General features: G+C 43.6%; 2 protein-coding genes and 1 long non-coding RNA gene across 6 annotated transcripts; 2 read left to right on the top strand and 1 right to left on the bottom strand.

Moving 5' to 3' along the window:
• The first annotated feature begins 1,430 nt into the window (after positions 1-1,430).
• On the top strand, positions 1,431-5,176 carry LOC111255846. Of its 2 annotated transcripts, none has more exons than XR_002675946.1 (2): positions 1,431-1,929; positions 4,942-5,176. It is a non-coding gene; the product is annotated as an uncharacterized LOC111255846 (long non-coding RNA). The 2 variants fall into 2 exon arrangements; XR_002675945.1 differs by having other exon boundaries at positions 1,433-1,786.
• Positions 5,177-13,945: 8,769 nt separating this feature from the next.
• On the top strand, positions 13,946-17,088 carry LOC101771337 (protein GRAVITROPIC IN THE LIGHT 1). The gene is made up of 2 exons (XM_004983008.3): positions 13,946-14,116; positions 15,368-17,088. The coding sequence occupies exon 2, from the start codon at positions 15,432-15,434 to the stop codon at positions 16,698-16,700; it is 1,269 nt and encodes a 422-aa protein (XP_004983065.1). The 5' UTR covers positions 13,946-14,116; positions 15,368-15,431; the 3' UTR covers positions 16,701-17,088.
• A 242-nt stretch (positions 17,089-17,330) lies between these two features.
• On the bottom strand, positions 17,331-20,245 carry LOC101771730 (protein CutA 1, chloroplastic). Of its 3 annotated transcripts, none has more exons than XM_004983009.3 (6): positions 19,989-20,245; positions 19,338-19,429; positions 19,024-19,086; positions 18,075-18,106; positions 17,889-17,983; positions 17,331-17,783 (listed from the first exon to the last, which is right to left on the bottom strand). In XM_004983009.3, the coding sequence occupies exons 1-6, from the start codon at positions 20,165-20,167 to the stop codon at positions 17,699-17,701; spliced, it is 546 nt and encodes a 181-aa protein (XP_004983066.1). In that variant the 5' UTR covers positions 20,168-20,245; the 3' UTR covers positions 17,331-17,698. The 3 variants fall into 3 exon arrangements, with proteins under 3 accessions (XP_004983066.1, XP_004983067.1, XP_022678737.1); XM_004983010.4 differs by having other exon boundaries at positions 20,010-20,245; XM_022823002.1 differs by lacking the exon at positions 19,989-20,245 and adding an exon at positions 19,921-19,969.
• Positions 20,246-20,529: the final 284 nt, after the last annotated feature.

Here is a 20,529-nt window from a genome sequence, read left to right as displayed (position 1 = left end):
TGTGGTGTTTGGTACCTTGGTTCCCTTTGCCATGAGACAAAAAGGTGTGTCATTCTTATTGTCGGAGATGTTGTTGAAGAGTCTAGTTGGTGTAGCGGCCTTGAGTATGGCTAGAGCTATCATACACTCCTTGTTGGATTCTTTATCACTAGAATCCCATTCTTGACCAATATGAACTTGACCTTGATATTTCTTCTTGAAGTCTTTTCTGTTGTCCTTGAACCTCTTCTCCTCCATTTTCTTCTTTTTCTTGTGAGGGCAATCGGCAATGAAGTGACCAACTTCCTTGCACTCATAGCATCTTCTTTGTGATGTTTTCTTTCAATCATCACCATTCTTCATGAACGCCTTCTTCTTCAAAAATTTCTTGTAGTTTCTTATGGCAAATGCAGTCTCCTCATCGGTGCTTCCTTCTTCACTTGAGTCTTCCTTCTTTGACTTGAGAGCTTTGGGACTTGACTCAATCATGGTACTAGAGCTAGTATTGAGGGCTAAACTCTTGTTCATCCTCATGCTAAGAGATTTTGCCACATATCTCTCAATATTTCACCAAGAAGTTGGTTGGGAGTCTTTGTCTTGAAGTTTGGATCTTTTCTAATCATGATAGCAAGAGTAGGGTTCCTTGGGGTGAACTATAACAACCCTGGTTGAAATAACCTTGTTTAAGTCTAAGAGAGTAAAAAATGAGTCAAATGTCAACTTTGGCCCCTAAGAGCATAAAAAGTGATTAAGCCATAAGTTAAATTTTTATATAAGAACCTGAAATTTTGTCCAACCAAGAGTTGTAGAACTCATCTTCCCTAACAACTTTTATTTTTGATGTTTTGTTTGAATCTGAGCAGAAGGCTTCAAAAAACTCAAAATTCAAATTTGTGCCAATTGTGAAAAACATGAAAAACCCAAACTTTGAAGCCCTGTTTCTCACGATTTCTAATATGAACTCAAGTCAATCCTTACATAAAGGTTTTAGTGCTACAAGCCCTTAAACAACTTTGCTTATTGGAGTTAGGCAAAAATCTGCACAAAAGGCTTTCAAAAACGAGGTCAAACATAGCCAGTTTGGTCAACACGAGCAGCTCGGCTGAAATGTTTCTAAGTCTGAAAACTTCAGTTTTTGACGAACTTTGATGTGATTGATCTCTGAATTTGTTTGAAATCTGGGTAAAAACCTTTAGTAAAGTTTGAACTCGGATGTTAGGACAACAATTTTTGTAAAGGGAGCCAACGTGGTTTAGTTCAAAAATCGCACGCAATATGGTCCCAAAGTCTGGCCCTGCAACTGCCCCGCGTTCTCACCCTGCGCCAGAGCACGCGCGCCAAAGCGTGCTGCACGTCGCTCGCCTCGTGGCGCAAGCTCGCCCGCACCATGGCTGCCGCGTCACAGCAGCTGCGCCAATGCCCGTCTAGCGTGCCCCCGATGCCTTGCCGTGTCATTCTTATCCTCATACCACCCCCAGGCCATGAGTCGGCCTTATCCTCCAAGCAAGAGCCTCCCCAAACCAAGCCTTCCTCCATTTTTGCCCCAGACAGCCAGCTCAAGAGGTTCCTATTCGCTGGCAAAATCCATCCAATTCCTACCATCTCCCTTTGATTCCTCTCACCCAAAGTTGCACCACTTCCCCAGTTACACCCTCAGCCCCTCCTCTCCCTCAATCGTCCACTGAATCGATGGGAATCGAAGTTTTCCCCAAGTTACAGAAACTTTTCCACCACCACCGTCGACCTCACATGGCGCCACATGCTCCGGCCCTCCTCGTCCCCGACCAACAACTCAAATGGAACTTAGGTGAACTCCTAACAGTGATGCTCTTATCCGTTTTCTGTTTGCATCAAGTTTCCACGGGCGTTCCCAGCGATGTCGCCGGCGTTTGCTGCCGTCCCGCGGAGCTCCTGTGCACTGCTGCTTATCCCCCCATCTGTGCCACTCAGGTAGGGCCCTAGCCCTGGGCATGGTGCCGCCGCCCTCCCCTAGCGCCGCCATGCCTCCTTCCCCTCTCCCTGACCGGCCCCTTTTGCCCCTGCGTGCCTAACGTGCTGTGTCTGTGCAATCTATTCCAAGGAAGAAGAAGATAGGAATGAGTTGTGAGAAGAATAGAAGTCTAGGGGGTTATGGGATAAAGTCCACGAGTTATGTTTAAGGTGGGAATCTGTCCAGGGGTGTAGGCACAAAATCCAGGGACCTTTGCATGATTAACCCGTAGACCTGGGGGCTAGATTGGAAGATGGCCTCGGATTTCTTTAATTTTCCTATATCTAAAAAGGTTAAAATTTGGAAATTCGTAGTAAATTGAAGAAAAATCATAAAATAGCAAATGAAGATGTTTTGGAATCCTTGTGAGTAGAATTATGCAGTAGAGTCATGATATGATATGTGTTAGTAGAAAGTTTCTGATGTTTTTATTTATTCTTTCAAAGTGCTTTTAGAAATCCTTTTAAGTTGGTTAGATGCATATTTTGAGTTATAGAAGTTCAAAGAATGTGATTCCAGTTGTGTTAGTCTTGTGATGACACTCTCTAGCTAAGAAAAATATTGAACATGCTAGTTGTGTACTGTTTTTATCATGTTTTGATTTAGTTTTGATAAATAGGCAATTTTAGCGTGTTTGTTTGTCATTTTCATATCTAAAGTTTGTTGCTCCAATTTTTGTAGAATTTTTATGGTAGGCTATAAATGATGCTCTTGTGCTGTGAGAAAAATTTCATATTTATTGGTGCATGTATGACTTAGTTATTGATTTAACTTTTTTAATGCTTGTTATATGATTTATGAATATTAGAAGTGTTTAAAAATAGAAAATGTGGTTCCACTACCTTTTTATGAGGTTGTTCTACCATATTAACATAATATATGGCTATGTGTTTATAGAAAATGATGATCTTTAGAATTATCTTTCTTTTACATGTTTTCTTGCATTAGCAATTTATCTTTTTCATAGCAATTAAATTATAAAACCTGAGCATGTAAAATTTTTACAGTAGCCATGTTTTGATAGCATCTACCACTCATAAAATCTCAGCCCCAAACTAGTTGTTCTCATATGACACTAAAAAAATAATATATATATATATATAATATATATATATATAGGTCATTCTATGGAAGTTAATGAAAGTTTGCTAGTAGATGCATATATTTAAGTCATGTGATATTTTTAATAGTTGTTTTTGAGGGGTACATATGATGCTTAGTTATGATAAGCAGTGGTTAAGCTTTGAATATAACTCATATGTATGCTCTCATATTAACTTAACAACTAATGGTTATGTTGCTTATATAAGTTCTTCATCCTTGCTTTAATTCTTACTTAAAGTGTTTAGGATGTTCCATGTTACCTATAACTAATGCTAATTAACTATGTTCATAGTAGTTGTAAGCTATGTGTTTAACTTATGCATATGTTACCTTATTAAAGAACTAAATGAAGAACCTTGTTGCATATGTGCTGAAATGACTGCTATAGCAGTTCTGTTGTCGCAATATTTTCGTGATGCAAATAATGTTTTTTGTAAATGTGGTGAATACAAAAGTTGTAGTTAACTTCATAATAGAGCTTCTGTTAAATTTTCATGACCATAGGCCTGATGGTTTAGGAGCTATAGAATTTACGAGTTCATTGTCAAGTTTTGCATGCTCTCTGTACAGGTCTGAATAATTGTGTTGTTTGACTTAGCTAAGATTTGAATCATATCTTAGAGATAATGGAAGAAGTGTAGTAATTTTCAAGATCTTTTATAATTGTTAAAGATCACCTCTTTTGGTGGTCTAAATCTCCAGTTATGAGCTTGTGAATTGGAATGACAGAATCTGTCCTAATCTAGATAGAGATGTCTTCTTTGTGATGTTTGACCTGGTTAACTTCAGTTTTTGCTTGTGGTGTTTATAACAAAGTTGTGCATGGCTTGCTAATATTTATAAAAAGTATAGAAACACATTGTTGTGAAAGCTATAACTCGAGATATGGCTGTTGAAAGTTTAACGTCAGAATCTGTCCAAGTTTGAATAGATTTGCTTCTTTGTGTTGTATAGTCTTGTTAACTGTTGAATCACCTTGAGATGACAATAATAAAGTTATAGATAACTTAATAATATTTCTACCAAGTTAAGAATCATGGTTGTTGGATGTCTAGAACTCCATATATGCATCTCTGAAGTTCATGACGGTTTTCTATCCTTGTTTGTACAGATCTGCCCATTGGTGTGTTTTCACCTTGTTAATTGTTGAATCAGCTTTTGGTGTTAATAACAAAGTCTTAGATAATTTCATTAACTTTACAGAAAGTCTAGGGTCACTCTGGTTGGAAGCTTATATCTCTAGTCATAGCTAAAACAAGTGACTACTGTGCTGCTGTCCAGATTCGGTGTATATGCTTAAGTTATTAGCTTTAACTTAACGTTGCCTTGTGTGTTTGTTAGTTAGCTCATATCACTATTAGAGTTAAATTGATCTATCTGAAAATCCTATAAATGTGTTATATAATGTTGGTCAAGCACTTAACTAATAAATGGTCATGTATACATGTTGCTACAAAATAACCTTGTTGCATAGCTTACTAGAACCTTAGTGATGTTAGTGTGCGACTTGATTTTGCATGAGTAGTTTAAAAACAAATGTAATATACTTTAATCACCTTCAACTTGTTGGTTGTGTGATGCACTTATGTATGCCATGTTGATAAGCACCATCACCCCTAGTTCTTGTACGATGCTATGCTTAATTAGCTCTTGACTGTTAAATGCTTGCAATAGCTTGACTTGAGTTAACTAGTGTGCCATGCTTGTTATGCTTGCTATCTCTATGGAGACTTGAGTGATAGTTAGTTAAATAACTTGCTTTCTAAGTACTTATGTCTTGTGGTGTACCTTGTGCTTGTCCTGAATGCTTTTATGTAATGCATCTTATGTTACCATTCTTCGTATTCATGCACTTGCATCTCATCTAGATACGCTAGATAAACAATGTGAAGGACGTGATGATGGAATCGAACCCGAAGATGGTGTATGGTGGACCTATCCCGAAGATGGAAGGACTAAGCAAGTGCTGAGATGGGAGATGCTCGCCAAGCGAGTGTCGTCTAACAAACACTAACCTAGTGCTGGATTCCAGGCAAGCCTTGGAGCATGATTTCCTATCTTTAAATACTTGCAATACAATTAATTTCTTTGATTGCACAGTTACGTTCTAGGAGTTGATTGAAACCATAGATGCATGAATATAGTACCCTTGATCTGAACACTAGTATGTTAAGTCGAGTAGTTGCAATGCTTAATAGAACTCGGTAAAAGTCGAGTGATTTCTTGTCACTCGCGAGTTATAGGAGTTGATTGCTTTACTTACATTGCAACTATAAGGATGATAGACGGGGCCGGGCTTATGTTCGGTACTCGGTGGTTTGCCCCATCTGTCTACATGAAATTGGACTAAAGTCGAAATGTGATGGTGTTCGTGATCAAGTGTTGAAGGTACTAATCTCATACCTAGTCTGGGATGGGGAAGCCTAATACCTGATTGAACCGGGATGTGAGCGGATCGTTCCACTGTCTCTTGAACAGAGTTCCCTTGCGGTCGCATGTGGTGACAAGTGTGGTCATAGAACGGTAGAGGCCAGGTCTATGGAGCCTTGTACCAGGGGAAGTGGGCCCGACACGGGTCTGGGAATTGATGGGGACGGCTGACAAATGAAGCGACCCTTCGCGGTGCGCAGATGTCGTGAGGTTAGGTTCACCATGCATGGTTAAGAAATTCGAATTGATTCGTCTGCCTCTTACAGTTTGGGACTACTTGATCGCTATGCTACACTAAGTAAGAATGAAACATGATGATAATCAAATTTTGTTACCTATATTAATTCCTTGGAAACTATGCTTGATTTAGTATAGTTGCTAACTTAGATTGGTAAAACAACAATAGAACTTGTGGCTAAAATGTTGAAAGTAAGGACCTACATTAGTCTCTTTTAGCAAAAACAAAACCCTAGAGCCAAAAAGCTTGCACGTCTAGGTGTTGGTGGAGTAGTACCACCGGTCGGTTAAGTCTTGTTGAGCGTAGTCGCTCAGCCTTGTTGTGACACATCTTTTCAAGTGATGTTGATGCCCCTGAGCTCGCTGCAAGTGGCACTTGGCCTCCCCAACTTCCTCCTGGTTGGACGGTTGAGTGGGATCCCTCCTCGAACGGCGAGGATCGGGATCATTGATATCATGATCGGCTTCGTCATGATATCTTGCAACGACGTTTAGCTTCCGCTCAGTTATTTCGGTTATTTGAGAACTCTACAAACTTTGCTTGAATTTTGAACTTGAGGTTGTAATAATTTAATGCACTTGTTTAATTGAGATGGACTGTTGTAATCTCTGTAACCACTCGTCTTCACGCGAGTCTTGCTTTCTTGATCCTAAGATACGTGGTTTATCGGATGAAATCCGACGGTCGACCAAGTTGATTTGTTTAAAGTAAATGATCGCGTGTTAAACAGCTTAAGTGTACTTTAGCCAAGTTAATTTGGGTGGTTCCGCCACATGAACGCTCTAAGCATCTTCTTTGTGACCTTGTGATCATCCCAATCCGTGCTTCCAAGAGTTCTAATATCCGATACAAGGAGCATTAGTCTATCAAACATTTGAGTCACGGTCTCTTCCTCAAGCATGATGAAATGCTCTAGCTCTCTATGAATCAAGTCTTTCCTTCTCTTACTTGATCGGTCCCCTCATGTGCCTCATTTAGTGTGTCCCAAATTACCTTGGCAATTTTAACGGAACGAACCTTGTTAAATTCTTGAGCACATAGAGAACTGATGATGACTCTTACGACTTGAGCATTGCGAAAGTAGTCTTGAGCTTGCTCGGCCATTGGTATTCCATTCTTGGGCGGGGTTAAACTTAAAACCACAACTTCCCAAATAGAGGGGTGAAGCCCGTAGAGATGCATTTTTATATCATAAACCCACTTGGAATAATCCGTCCCATCAAAATACGGGAGTTTTACCAAGTGAATGGATTGAAATTGAGAAGAAGGATATTAAGATGATAGAGGTGGGTAGTTAGGAGAAACTTGGTGATATCCGAAGAAGGGATGCTTTTCACTTTCTTCCTTGATCCTTTTCTTCATTAACTTGATTGCTTTCTTTTCAATCTTGGCTTTCATCTTTTCTTTTCTTTTCTCCTTGGCCTCCAAGTCCTCGCCTTCAAGCTCATCACTTGAGCTTGAGACGTCGCTTGAACTTGCCACATGGACGGAGGGTGGTCGACTTCTTGAAAAATGACTAAAAGGGTCGACATTGCCTCCTCCAAAGCTTGTAGTCGCACCAACAATGGCAGCGGCGGCGGCTCGAGCAGCGGCTTCTTCGACGGCGGCAAGTCCATCCCCACTATGAGACATCTTTGATTCCTTAGCGGTTAAACCTTAATCAAGGGATTAGGCTCTGATACCAATTGAAAAAAGATCTTGTGATGCCTAGAGGGGGGTGAATAGGATCACTTCAAATTTTTTCTGAAAAGCTTTGCAGCGGTATTAGATGTGTCGGAACTTCCGACGCCATGTCAGAAATTCTGATTGGAACTTCCGATAGAATAGAGTGAGCTGAACGAAATTCAAAATGCAACCTAAATTTGTCAATTCTATTTGAATCAAAAGATAGTAAATGAAGCGTAGAGACTACTCCAGGTGATGTATGAGCAAGAAACTACATAAATTGATAGATCGGCTAAATTCAAGCTTCTAAGTCAAAATGAAATCGAAGAACACAACAAGCACAAGAGATACGAATTTGTTTACCGAAGTTCACTCCCACAAAGAAAGCTACGTCTCCATTGAGGACGTCACAAAGAGTCGGGTCCTCACTAACCCATACCTCCCTCAATCAACCACAAAGGAGGATTAAGTCGGGTCCTCACTAACCCATTACCTTCCTCAAGCTATCCATTCGTATCCTCCTTTATACTACAGCATTCCTATACTCAAATTCAAAATTAGAAATTATAAACAAGTCTTCTTTTGAGCTTAACACCGTTCTATCTTTACAATTGGGGTTTCTCGAGATCCTTTTCATACACCTTTGCACTTCTTTACAATTAGAACCTATTAATCACTTGATAAAGTTATTACTCCCATAACTATGCATGTCATCAATACCAAAACCCACTAGCAGGCTGAATGCAATTTCACGTGGGCGCGGTCACCGCACACCGCGCGTGACATCGCCTACGGGCGCACGCCACGCCGCGGCCAGGGCGTGACCCCAAGCCCGCGCGGCCGCGGACCACCACATCACTGCCGCTTCGCGCTGCTTCTGTGTGCCAGCCATCGCGCCGTGCCTTTTGCAGGTGCCGCCACCGCTCGCCGCCACACACCGCCGCACGTCGTAGTCGTCCGCCGCTACTTGTGTGTGAAGTGAGCTGCAACTGCAGTCGGGGAGAGGGGAAGTTTCTCCCTTTCCCTTTAGGATCCGGCTGTAGTTGTTGAGAGGCGAAGAGAGGGAGTCTTCGCCTCGACCCTAGTATGGAGTTAGGATGTTGGTGATAGGGACCCTGTCGAGGCAGGTGGCCCCGATGAGATGGGAGATTTGGATGATGGTTATGGAGTTTATCTTTATGCTTGTTGCTGCTTAGGAAACCCGAGCCTACTCCTTGTCTACTTTTTGACCCTTAGAATTAGGCCACCTAAAGCTTGCATACGGATGTTGATGTGAACCTGTCCCATTCCTTGGGAACAGCTCGTGAGTTTGCAAGTTACGAGTTTGACTTCGACAACAACTATGATGGATGGTACGATTGAGGGCTGAGTGATAGGCTCAAGGATGCCTGTGGAGATGATCGTGAAGATGGAGGCGTTGCTAGAAGCTAGTTACCGCTATGTTGGTTTTATTAATGTCGTTTAGTCCAAGGGGAATGTACCAGATCGTACTCTCATATTCTGGGATGTAATAAATAACTTGTACTGTTAACAATGTATGGATGTGATATTATGCTGAAATAGGTTCTATATATGATAGCTACTGATCTAGGGACTATCACGAGGATCCAGGAGCCAGGTTTTTAGAAATGAAAAACTGATTCGTTTCAATAGCTTTGGCTATCACATGAGATGGTTGTTTATTACTTGTTTCCCTAGCTGCTCATCCTGTATATAACCACTGATACATCCAACTAACCAAGTGGGTTAATGGAGGAACTCTACATGGAAATGTATCCCTCAATGTACTGTTTATAGCAAAGTAAGCTGCATGACTAGGTAACCGGGAATGACAAACACATCAAATAGCCAACACAAAACAAGACGTGACTGTTCCTCCCGATGACTTCTTACAAAAGTTGTGAAATCTTTGTTTAAGCCGTAGATGTGTCGAGGTTTTCTGAAACGCTGCCATTTTATGGATGAAACATGTGCAAAGTTAATGCATGAATGAACGGTTATTTCAATGAGTTGGCGTAGAAACAAGTTTTTAAACTTCTGATTGCGGAGCTGTGTTGAGCATTGTCCAAAGAGTAAGCGTGATGGTTTTGAATCCATTTAGCCATTAAATAAAGTGATTGAAATGTTAAAAGTGGCTGCAGGGTGTCGTTCACCAAATATGACTGGCCTTTAGTTCTCCATTGCAAAATTGGAAGATCTGCAGCCATTGACCTTTAGTTATTTTCAGGGAGAAACTTTGGCAAAGCAACGCAATACCACTGGTAGAGAACTCGGTATTAGTCCTGATTGGAAGATGCAAATCTCCCAAAAATCCATCCGGGATAAACCAACCGGGACAAGGGGGGTCTTTTGTCCCGGGTCACTCAACTAGGAATAAAGATCCCTTTTTATCCCGGTTGGTAATACCAACCGGGATAAAATAGGTCACCATGCCAGGAGCTGCAAAAAAAAGTCCCCGGAGGGCACCCCCCCACACGCCCAAGTCACAAGTCACGCGATTTTTCACGCGAAATATGCGTGTGCGCGCTGCATGGGATTCGAACCCACAACCTCAAGCCTCGCACGTAGCTTCCTTGCCATCCCACCTACACAGCACATCTGGCTATATAGGGGATGCAATCCTTTTGTATTAACTCGTGGGGACCCTTTTATCCCGGTTGGAAACACCAATAAAAGATCCCCTTTTATCCCGGTTGTATTACAAACCGGGATAAAAGGGTTCGAGGGATTTAATCCTCTTTCAGCCACCCCGTTGGGGACCTTTTATCCCGGTTTGTAATACAACCGGGATAAAAGGGGATCTTTTATTGGTGTTTCCAACCGGGATAAAAGGCCTCTCAGGGTCTTTTTTTTCCACTAGCCTTTGCAACCGGGATAAAAGTTTCCGATTGGTGAGGCCCCCACCAGTGACCGAGCTTTAGTCCCGGTTGGTGAACCTTTTGTCCCGGACCAACTTTAAACCGGGATAAAACCGGACGCATGGAAGGTGAGTTCTCTACTGGTGTACGTATCCACTACATAAAGTAGCCATCATCAGCTAAACCCCAAGACGAGAGCTTTACGTGTGTGTCAAGAGTTATGCTACTACTACACAAGTTCCACCAAAAGACCAAGGAGACACTCTGTGTCATATGTATCCATCTGGATTAGAAAGCCTTTTCTTGATCCAAAAAGAATAATAGAATGATGGTATTCAAATGCTAATCTTGTTGACTTGACTTTTTTCAAAAGACGGTTCACTTGACTTTGGAACTTCCTTTTAGGGTGGTGACTTCCTTTTGCATTTCAAGTTTGCAACAGGTCCCAAATATTCAGGTGCTCAAAGTTTTACGCATATTCAGAAAAATCAGCTGCACAACTCCACCAAGGGCCACATCCTGGCATTACATAAATTCAGAACCTACTACATTACTACTCAAAATCAGCACTGCAGTGCATGCATCAGACTACATTAAAAAGTCTTCCAGTCAAGTACCAGAGGCTCGGTCACACATGGAGAGTTGGAGACCCGCATCTTACTTTCTTTACTCACTTTTGTTGCTGATGGTGAACCACATCTGCTCTACAAAAGGTAACAGGGCACAGCCATCATTTCCCCCATCCAGTTAGAGCATCCTCCGAAAAGAAATATTTATACTCTTAATTATTTTGTCTAGCAAGGGTTGAACATCCTCTTTCCTGAGCTTGGTGAAGTGCGGAGGTATGTTTTTTCAAAGAGAAAAAAAGGAAGTACAAGGTACACCGAGGTATTTTAGCCACAAGGTCCCCTAATGGACCATTAAAGATGTGGGAAATGTGTGTGTGGTCCTCACCTAGATTCATGGGAATGGATTTACTCGCGTGGTAGTTGATTCTCGGGGTGGAACTTCTAAATAGGCGTCCAATATTTTTTTTGAAACGAACCAGGCAGGCTGCCTAATTATATTAAAAAGGAAGGAGTTTCAGACTGAAAAGATACAAGAATAAATCAAACTCGTCCGGTTGGATTGGGATATCAACGCGGGTAGCTAAACAACTTGGAAACTGCCACACCCTACCGGTTAGATTGGAACATCAACGTGGCTTCACCACTCCGCTCGCCACAGCGATATCCACCAACATCCACGCTCATAATTCGTCGAAACCTCCAGGCGTGATCCAGCATCAACAGGGAGCTGATACAAATAGACTGCACCGCACCAAGAAGGCCACCGCCATGCGAGACCCTCCGCTGTAGTGCCGCTACAACACCACACTCCACCTGACAGAGTGATACCACCGAATCCGGACCTCTCGTAGGTTGTTTTGCAGTCGCCACCACGACAACACAACGCGCGGGAGCCTTACCACATCCGACGTTGGACTGCACCTCACTCTCGTCGCCTCGAAGAAACATCACGCGCGGGGATCTCACCACGCTCGCCATAGTACTCCAAGTCATGAATCCGTTTCTTTTGTCGCTGTCAGAGTGGTGAGCAATGTTGCCCTACTCCACAAGATCTCCGTCAATCAGCCAAATCAAGACGCAGATCGACTTTGCCTCGTTACTTCACCCGCGCGTAGCGTCCGCCGCCATGTCAGCAAGCTAGAGAAGTTGCTTGCGTTGTCTTCCGACGATGTAATGCACTGGGTAGCCCAACCACGCTGAGCAACCCGCCGTGATCCACTGCAAGCCTAGTTGTCCCACGATGTTGTTGCTGCAAGCGCTGTCCTCCGACGCAGTCCCACGCCGCACTGACCATTGCCAAGCAACGCCAGCCATCGTGGTCCGCTGCAAGCGGTCAAGACCGACAACCATGCGACAACCCTTGGCCATCACCATAACTGCGATCGCCTCCACGTGGCCTCGGCAACACCCATCCAGCTTGCCACGGGGCGGAATTGTCACCACCAGCTGTGACCATCCATGGCTAATGGATCAGGAATGCCACAAACTGAGATGGGTCTTTAGAGACGACGCCTCTAAGAAGGGCACGACGCTAATGGCACCGCCGTCGCTCATCCAAAATCTAGACAGGATTTTCACCTAGAGGATCTCATGTAGCAGGGTTGTAGCTCAGAAATGATGCCCCGAACGGGGAGAGCGACGCCCTAGGGCGCCGCCGTCATCTCCACCAGCAAGAACACCGGCGGGGGCTTTCGCCTGGAGCATCCCAACCCCTGCATGCTCACGGCTCAGTACTCCCGGCCACAGTCACGGCAGCCCATCCGGCGCGGCGTCGCCGCCGCACCTCCTTGCATCAAGTCGTCGTACCTCCACCTCCGCTCGCTCGTTGGCAGTTATCCTCCTCGCGTCGCGTCCTACGCCGTCCCACGCACAGCCTGCACGTAGTACCTTCTCCGCGCCGGCACCACCTCCCCGTTGCGCCTTGCGCCACCCCGCGTGTAACCTGCGCGCAACGCCTCCTCCACGCTAGTGCCATCTCCGTGCTACCATCCTCCACGCCGACACCCCCTCCACGCCGCTCTTCTCCACGGGCCACCGGCGGTCGCCGCACCTCCTCCGGCTCCTCCTCCGTGTCTCCTCCTCCGGCTCCTCCTCCGCGTCTCCTCCTCCTGGTGGCCCCTCCTGCCGCGCCTGCCGTCACACTCGGACTGCCACCGTCCTCCACCTAGATTGCCGCCACCATCGCTTGTCGAGATGGATCGGGGCTCATTCTCCACCAACCACTACTCTGACGGCCACCTCGTCATCGACTTCCTCGCTGGGCGCTCAACCTCCCCTCCTTCCTCCCACCGTGCCTCTCCCTCTCCAACGCCTCGGCGGCGGCGGACAGCGTCAGCGTCAACTTCGCGATGGCTGGGTCCATGGCCATTGAGCACAACTTCTTTGGCCTCAACATCTCACCGCAGTCCGACGCTTTCCTCGATGGCTGCATCTGCCTCGTCCGCTCGCCCGAGACCGCCGATATCCCTTCTCTGCGCGGGTCCGTCGTCGCCAGATTGTTATGTTATAGTATTTAGGTAGTGCTTGGATGGATGCATCATGCATGGAACCTATGTATGTTTTTAGATGTAAACACATCGCATGATCTTTTTTTCTAGATAATGGAAATATATCCGGTTTCAAGCATTTTCTTTCATCGATACATCGGACCAAAATTATTATCAGTAGTTATGGCTACAAAGTTAAGGATATGGCCCATGGATCATATAGCTAGGACATCCGAAAGCACCATTATACATTAAAAAAAAGGTTTGAATCCTATATATAAATTGAAGGTCCGATTCAAGCCGCCGAATTGGATCATTTTGTGATGCATGTGTGCGCACGAGGAAGAAACACACCTGACTTTATCGGATTGGATTTGAGATATTGTTAGAAAAATATTTAGAATCTCCTCAGAGCATATAGAAAACAAATATATAAATTCTAAACATCAGCGAATTGGTTATTAGAAAAAAATAGTATACGAAAAAAAAAATTGCGCCGGTCCTTGCTCGATGGCGGTGGTAGGTGGTATGTGGGCGCGGCGGCGCGCCGCACCAGTGGGCTGCCCAGTTGGGCTTTTTGATTTCGTGTAGAGTTTAGCTTCTGATGTACCCCACACTTTGTTCTCCCGTAGTCCCGTTCTCGGTTCACCTCCTCCCCGGCTCACCTTTCCCCTCTCTCGTCGCCCCCCCTCTCTCGTCGCCCTTCTCTCCTGGCGGGTGGCGGCGACGGCTGGACGAGGGCGGCACCCTTCCCCGGGTCTTCGTCGGGCCCTTCGCCGGCGACGAGAATCCACCAGGTGCGTCCTTCCCTCCCCCCCCTTCTCCGTTCCTTTCTTTCCCTTCCCTTTCCTTCGATTCCCGCTGTGTGAAACCGAGCACTCGAAACCTAGTGTAAGCTATTTGCATTCGGATCTGACCCAAGTAAATCCATATGTAATTATGTATTAAACCAACTAACTTCAATATTCTGCGAAAGATTACGGGGTTACATATGTACACTAATATGTCCTATACTTGGATCCGCCCCTGGCTTCGACAGATCTGGATTATCAGAAGTGTCGCTTAAAGGTTGTAGGAACACGTATGTAGGAATTCCCTCTCGATGTAGGTGTTTCTTTGTTTTGCTATACTAAGAATCCATGCTGCGGTTTGTTAAGGTTAGCCCTAAAAGTGAGACTGCTGTAGACTAGACTAGACTTTGGATGGAAGCCAAGGTATGATTATGCTTCACGTGGTTCTTGCTTTGGGAGAAATCAGTACCGATGTGTCTCTGATATGTGTCGGTGAAGCTTCAGTGTGGGTTAATCTGGACTGCCAAACGGAAACCTTGTTAGTCTGGCTCTGCTAGAGGGAACATGATGATATATGTTGCTTGAGGTTATGATTGGCGTGCTGTTTTTTGTTTATTGCATTTGGTGCTCTACGCATAGGCTTGTCATAGTGTCGACGACTAAATTGCTCAGTATGGATACCCGTGTCGAAATCAGATAGCATGAGTATCTTATGCGAATAAGATCTGAATGAGTAAAATGTAGTTTATACATCTTGAGCAGTCTGACCAACATTTGTGTTATTCTTAGCCACCCCACTTATAATTTTGACACTACTGTTGAGATTGCGACTTATGATCTGGAGCAATCAAAACCATGATGTAGTTGTTTGGAACCCTTCTTTCCTTGTGAAATGTGAAGTGTAGACCAAATGTATCATGTTTGCTGGGTCTTTCCCGTGTTGCCTGGTCTTTAGCAATTCAATTGACCAACTGGCTCTAAAACAGATCCTAGTGTTGAAAATAGAGAGAAGGATTTAACTCGTTGAATGAGCTCAAGCCAACCAATGTATAGTTTCCCAGAGTCCAACATATGTTTTTACTTTCCTATTCTGTTTGGCCTAAGTTGAGGTCGTATTGTGGAGATTTGTTGTTGAAATTATATTCCAGTGAAGATTTAGACCATTGATATGTTGGCAAGGGAACACTGGCTGTAGCTGCTTACTATGAAATTTGTATAACTCATAAATTTTTTACCTGAACCAAGATTTCTTTGCAGGTTGATGTCGATTGGCTGCGTAGTTGAAGACTAATAACTTCTTTGATCCTGAGGGGAAGAAGTAATGATCCGGCCAGGCTCTAAGGAGTCACAAAATTATGATAACAATAACCAAAAAGTTCATCCTCAACCAATTGATGAGAATATGAATCAGAACGGGGACTCGATGGACACTATGATCGGGAGGATATTCAACAACATATCCTCTTTGAAATCTGCGTACATTCAACTGCAAGAAGCCCACACCCCATATGACCCTGACAAGATCCAGGAAGCTGATAAGCTTGTCATAGAGGAGCTTACAAAGCTTTCAGAACTCAAGCATACCTACAGAGAAAAAAATCCTAAGCCAGTAGCAGCATCCCCTCAAGATTCACGCTTACTTTCTGAAATACAAGAGCAGCAGAATTTGTTGAAGACCTATGAGGTCATGGTAAAGAAGTTCCAGTCCCAGATCCAGACTAGAGATACCGAGATTACCCATTTGCAGCAGCAAATCGATGAAGCTAAACTTCGAAAATCAAAGCTAGAGAAGAAACTGAAACAAAGGGGCCTGCTTAACAAGGAATCAGAGGAATCTGACGAAGAGGAGAACTACTTTTCCATTGAATTGACACCAAGTTTGTTTACATCTGCTGTTGATAATGCATACCAGTCAATGCATGACTTTTCAAAGCCTTTGATCAACATGATGAAGGCTGCAGGTTGGGATCTTGATGCAGCTGCTAATGCAATCGAACCTGGTGTAGTTTACACAAGGAGGGCTCACAAGAAGTATGCTTTTGAATCCTATATTTGCCAAAGAATGTTCAGCGGGTTCCAAGAAGAGAGCTTTTCTATCAAGGACTCCAACATCAGTGTTTCCAACGAGGCTTTCTTCCATCAGTTCCTCGCAGTACGAGCCATGGATCCTTTGGATGTTCTGAGCCAAAATCCTGATTCAATTTTTGGCAAGTTCTGCAGAAGCAAATACCTACTACTTGTGCACCCCAAAATGGAAGGTTCTTTCTTTGGCAACATGGATCAGAGGAACTATGTCATGAGCGGTGGCCATCCAAGGACACCTTTCTATCAGGCTTTTCTAAAGCTGGCGAAGTCAATATGGTTGTTGCACAGGCTGGCATACTCCTTCGATCCGAAGGTCAAGGTCTTTCAAGTGAAAAAGGGAAGTGAATTTGCGGATATCCACATGGAAAGCGTTGTGAAGAACATCATCCTAGACGAAGGTGCAGAGAGGCCGAAAGTTGGCCTTATGGTGATGCCTGGTTTCTTGATTGGGACCAGCATCATACAGGCCCGGGTGTACCTTTCAGGTGTCAAGTGTGCTGACTGACTGAAGATGCCCTGCGCCTACACCAGGAGGTTTGAGGGTCCTTGCATCTTTGGGAGATCGACCAATCGCATCAGAAAAGGTGGAGGACTCTGTCCGTCTTGTATGTGATGCTTCCTGTTGTTTTGTATGTGATGCTGTTCCTTTTGAAATGTGGGCACCAATGCCTTTGTGAAGATATCCATGTGCTATGTAATTCTGTGCAATTGGCTTTTGTCGTTATCAGGACTATAATATATTCCGGTTTCTCGATGTTAGATTTTCATGTGCTCCATCCGTAATTCTGCCCAATGTTGTAAACATGTCGGTGTGATTGATGATTGTACAGGCAGCCACTTTCATCTCCCACGTTATTACCCAGTCAGGTGTATTTATTGTATCGTATGCTTAATGTGGCCTTGTGTTGCTCCATGACAACATCGTTTGAGATGATTTTTTGGAACTTATTTCGATCATTTTCCAATCACATGCAGCTTATAGTACATCGAATCGAAGCAACGTAGCACGCTGTTAAGGCAGGGTATCAAACAATCTTAGGTGGTTCAAATCATTCTCTTCTGAGTCTGATGGCAATTATGACAGAATCCTCCCTAGGATCCTATTGCAGGGAAAGAAGACATGGAGCTTTGCATATATGCAAACATGTGATGATTTGAGTGTTCTAGATTGCGGCCACAGCAATTATTTTGCGCACCTACTGCTTATGGGACTGTACGACCACAGAAAAGGGCCACGGAGTAGTGCTGAAAGTCTGAACGCGTTTATTGGCACAACAATGGGAAGATGTGCCACTGAACAATTAAACTGAAAGAAACAGTATGGTCACAAACACAAAGGAGAGGATCTCATGTACAAGGCTCCCTCCCATACTCAGCAGTGCAATTCATTCAACTTGGGAGGCAGCGAGGAGGATGTGACAAATGCGTAGCATCTTGCCACATCTGACAGCACAAGCACCACCTCAGGAGCAAGTCACTCTACTACCAGGCATGTTGGAGACATCAGTTTTCCCTAGTGCTGTTCTTGAGCCACTCAAGGTACTTCAGGTTGCCTCCTTTTATGGGCAGCGCGATGACTTCAGGAACACTGCATCGAAAGATCAATCTGTAAATCCCAGTACAAAGCAATATAACAGTTCTATAAACCTCTTGGCTTTGGTTCATACTCAAACAGTATGAGCATGGAACTTACTCATATTCATGGTTGGCTTTCACATGTTCAGTTAAGGCATCTAGAAGAGATTCCCTTGTCTTGATGATGAGCAACTCTTCAGCATCACTTTGCACCTGAGAACAGGTCCATTGTTTGTCACTAAATTAACTCGTAAAACTGTTCAACTCAAGGTGTCCATTAAAACTATTGAACTGATGAACATACCTTTCCCTCCCACCAGTAAACGGATTCAACACCTGGAAAGAGGAGCATTCAGGAAATTTGAAGTATAGAATGCAGCATATTAGGTAAAAAGAGATGATAATATGCTACCCAGACAAAGTGAGCTAGTCCAGTATTATTGACAGGAAACACATAGACAAGACATGATCAACAAATGGCTTGATTGTAGATTTAGGTTCATCTGTTAACAAGTCAAATGCAAATCTCACAGTATAGCAATCCCATTTTCATTTTACTACAGAGCACCAAACTTCAGAAAATTTGGCAACTGTTCCACTAAGCCTGCATACACAAGCAAACATGCATCTGAAAACTTGTCCACATCCATTCCGGTGCAAGCATACAAGGAAAAGAATATAGCCCACATGTCAGCCATTCCAGTGCAAGCATACAAGCAAAAGAATATAGCCCACATGCCAGATGCGCAAGCGAATTCAACTAATAGAGGAACACTAATTGTGTTATCTTCAGGTACCTCGCTGTAGGTTTGTATTGTTGTTTCTTGTCAACTTAAGTTCAGCTTTGTGCCCTCGTGTTGAACATGATTTTCAGATGAGACTAATTTGATCAGCATTGCACAAACAAAGCTGAAACAGTGGTGCTCCAAAGCACTAAACATGGCCAAACGATGCTTGAACAACCATAATATTGGACTTGATGGTTTATTAAAAAAATGAAATTTGACATGGTTATACAGTGAAACACCTTTAGCCGTATCATTTTATCGCCAAACTCAAGAACATAAAGATGACGGGTCACAGGATTATGCAATTATTTGACTAAACGGAGCACTCAATTGCCATGCAATGTACAATCAGAGTGAAGACAATGTGCTTGCCATGCAATGTACGCTGAAAGATTAACAATTGACAAAGTCGTTTAACTATGCATGTATCAAATAAAGAAACCAGAGAAAGAATGTAGTTCCTACCAGGCACTATGTTAACACAGGCAGCAAGCTTCTCACTGATAATGCTTCCAGCTAGCTTCTTGCCTGCAGGGGAAATAATCTTTATTATGCTCATAAAGAAAGAGACCAAACTTACCGACATAGAACACTATAACTTCAAATGAAAAACAATTCAAATATATGTGTGATGTGGAAATAAGTTCCAGGTAGTTCTGTACAGTTACGACTTACGAGTACGACTGGTAGCATCCAGTGTTAGTTCAATGAAGACAATAACTATATAAACCAGTGAATATATGTGATTACCCTTTTTTAGAAAAAGTATATGTGATTACCTGCTTCCCTATTTGGAACGGTCACATACACGACAATGGAAGGCACAGTGGTTGAAGCAGACTCCATTTGAGCAGAGCTAAAACTTCTTACCCTGCAAAAATTCAGAAGCTGTTATTAATTATATTGACTACTCTACAAAAAGAAATTTACATCAGTCACATGCTTCATTAGGAATGACAAGACTGCAAACACTATATTACTCCCTCAAGTTAGAAAAGGCGAAACCACACAGTTCAGCAAAGCGCAACAGTACTATCCATATTCCAAAAGTTTTGCATTGGAGTTAAAAATCTTGCAGGGACCTAAGGTGGGCATTTCATTAGGGTTACAATGCATGTATCAGGTTACTTCTCTTGTTATTTTACAAATGTTCATAGCTTTACATCAATCAAGCACAATTGGACACAGGTATTGAGTAACAATTCAAGAGGGAAACAAACATCTGCAGTAGAAAGGTTCTATCCATTCATTAGTAAGTTCACTGAGAAGTACAGCCATATCCTCAAAATTTCAATTATACGAACCAAATGGCCTAAGTTTCCAAAAAAAAAATGGACGCCTGCTGATCAGTCTAGGACCCACCGGAACGAAAGGACCCGCTACGAAGAAACTTCGAGTACGTAAAGAGAGGACGAGGAGTGAACAGTCACCGGAGCAAGGGGAGAACGCACCCCGCGACGCCGCCGAGACTGAGGAATAAGAGGGCTCCGGTGAGCGGTGAGCGGCGGTGGAAGGCGAGAGGCGGCGGCGCGGTGGCGGTCCGTCGTGGGGCGGCGACGGCACTGGGGGGGAAGAGGGATCGGAATGGAGTCCCAGCGAGGAGTACCATCTCGAAGTTTCTCCCTTTCCTCCTCTTTCCTGGGCCTAGTATGGGTTGATCTCAAAGCTGTGCTTAGTGGATATTTTGGGCCGCTATGGCCTTCCTGCTAATTGTGTCCCAGATTTCCGTTTCCTATACTACTAAAGCACTGCGCTGAGTGCTAATTAAAACGGAAATGGTTGACAATGGCACACTGAAAGTCCAGAGAGAACAAATACTAAACGGAAATTGCCTCGCAGTATACAAATGCTGATGTAGAAGAACGAACATAAATTAAACTATTACAAAATTCTTTTCTAAATTGTTTCAGTAGTACATCACACGCTTGTTGCATCAGAAATAATTATGATGCAGGCAGGACAAGGGGAGGG

This window comes from Setaria italica, chromosome IX (genome assembly GCF_000263155.2).
Source record: "Setaria italica strain Yugu1 chromosome IX, Setaria_italica_v2.0, whole genome shotgun sequence".
NCBI classification, from domain to species: Eukaryota; Viridiplantae; Streptophyta; class Magnoliopsida; order Poales; family Poaceae; genus Setaria; species Setaria italica.
This window is presented reverse-complemented; position numbering and strand designations above follow the sequence as displayed.

Excerpts from the sequence above, each read along its gene's own strand:
- LOC101771337 (XM_004983008.3), top strand. The coding sequence starts at position 15,432 with ATGATCCGGCCAGGCTCTAAGGAGTCACAAAATTATGATAACAATAAC.
- LOC101771730 (XM_004983009.3), bottom strand. The coding sequence starts at position 20,167 with ATGGTACTCCTCGCTGGGACTCCATTCCGATCCCTCTTCCCCCCCAGT. Across the intron at positions 18,107-19,023 it reads CTGTGTTAACATAGTGCCTG|GTGTTGAATCCGTTTACTGG; the intron begins GTAGGAACTACA and ends TCCTCTTTCCAG. Across the intron at positions 17,984-18,074 it reads TTTACTGGTGGGAGGGAAAG|GTGCAAAGTGATGCTGAAGA; the intron begins GTATGTTCATCA and ends ACCTGTTCTCAG.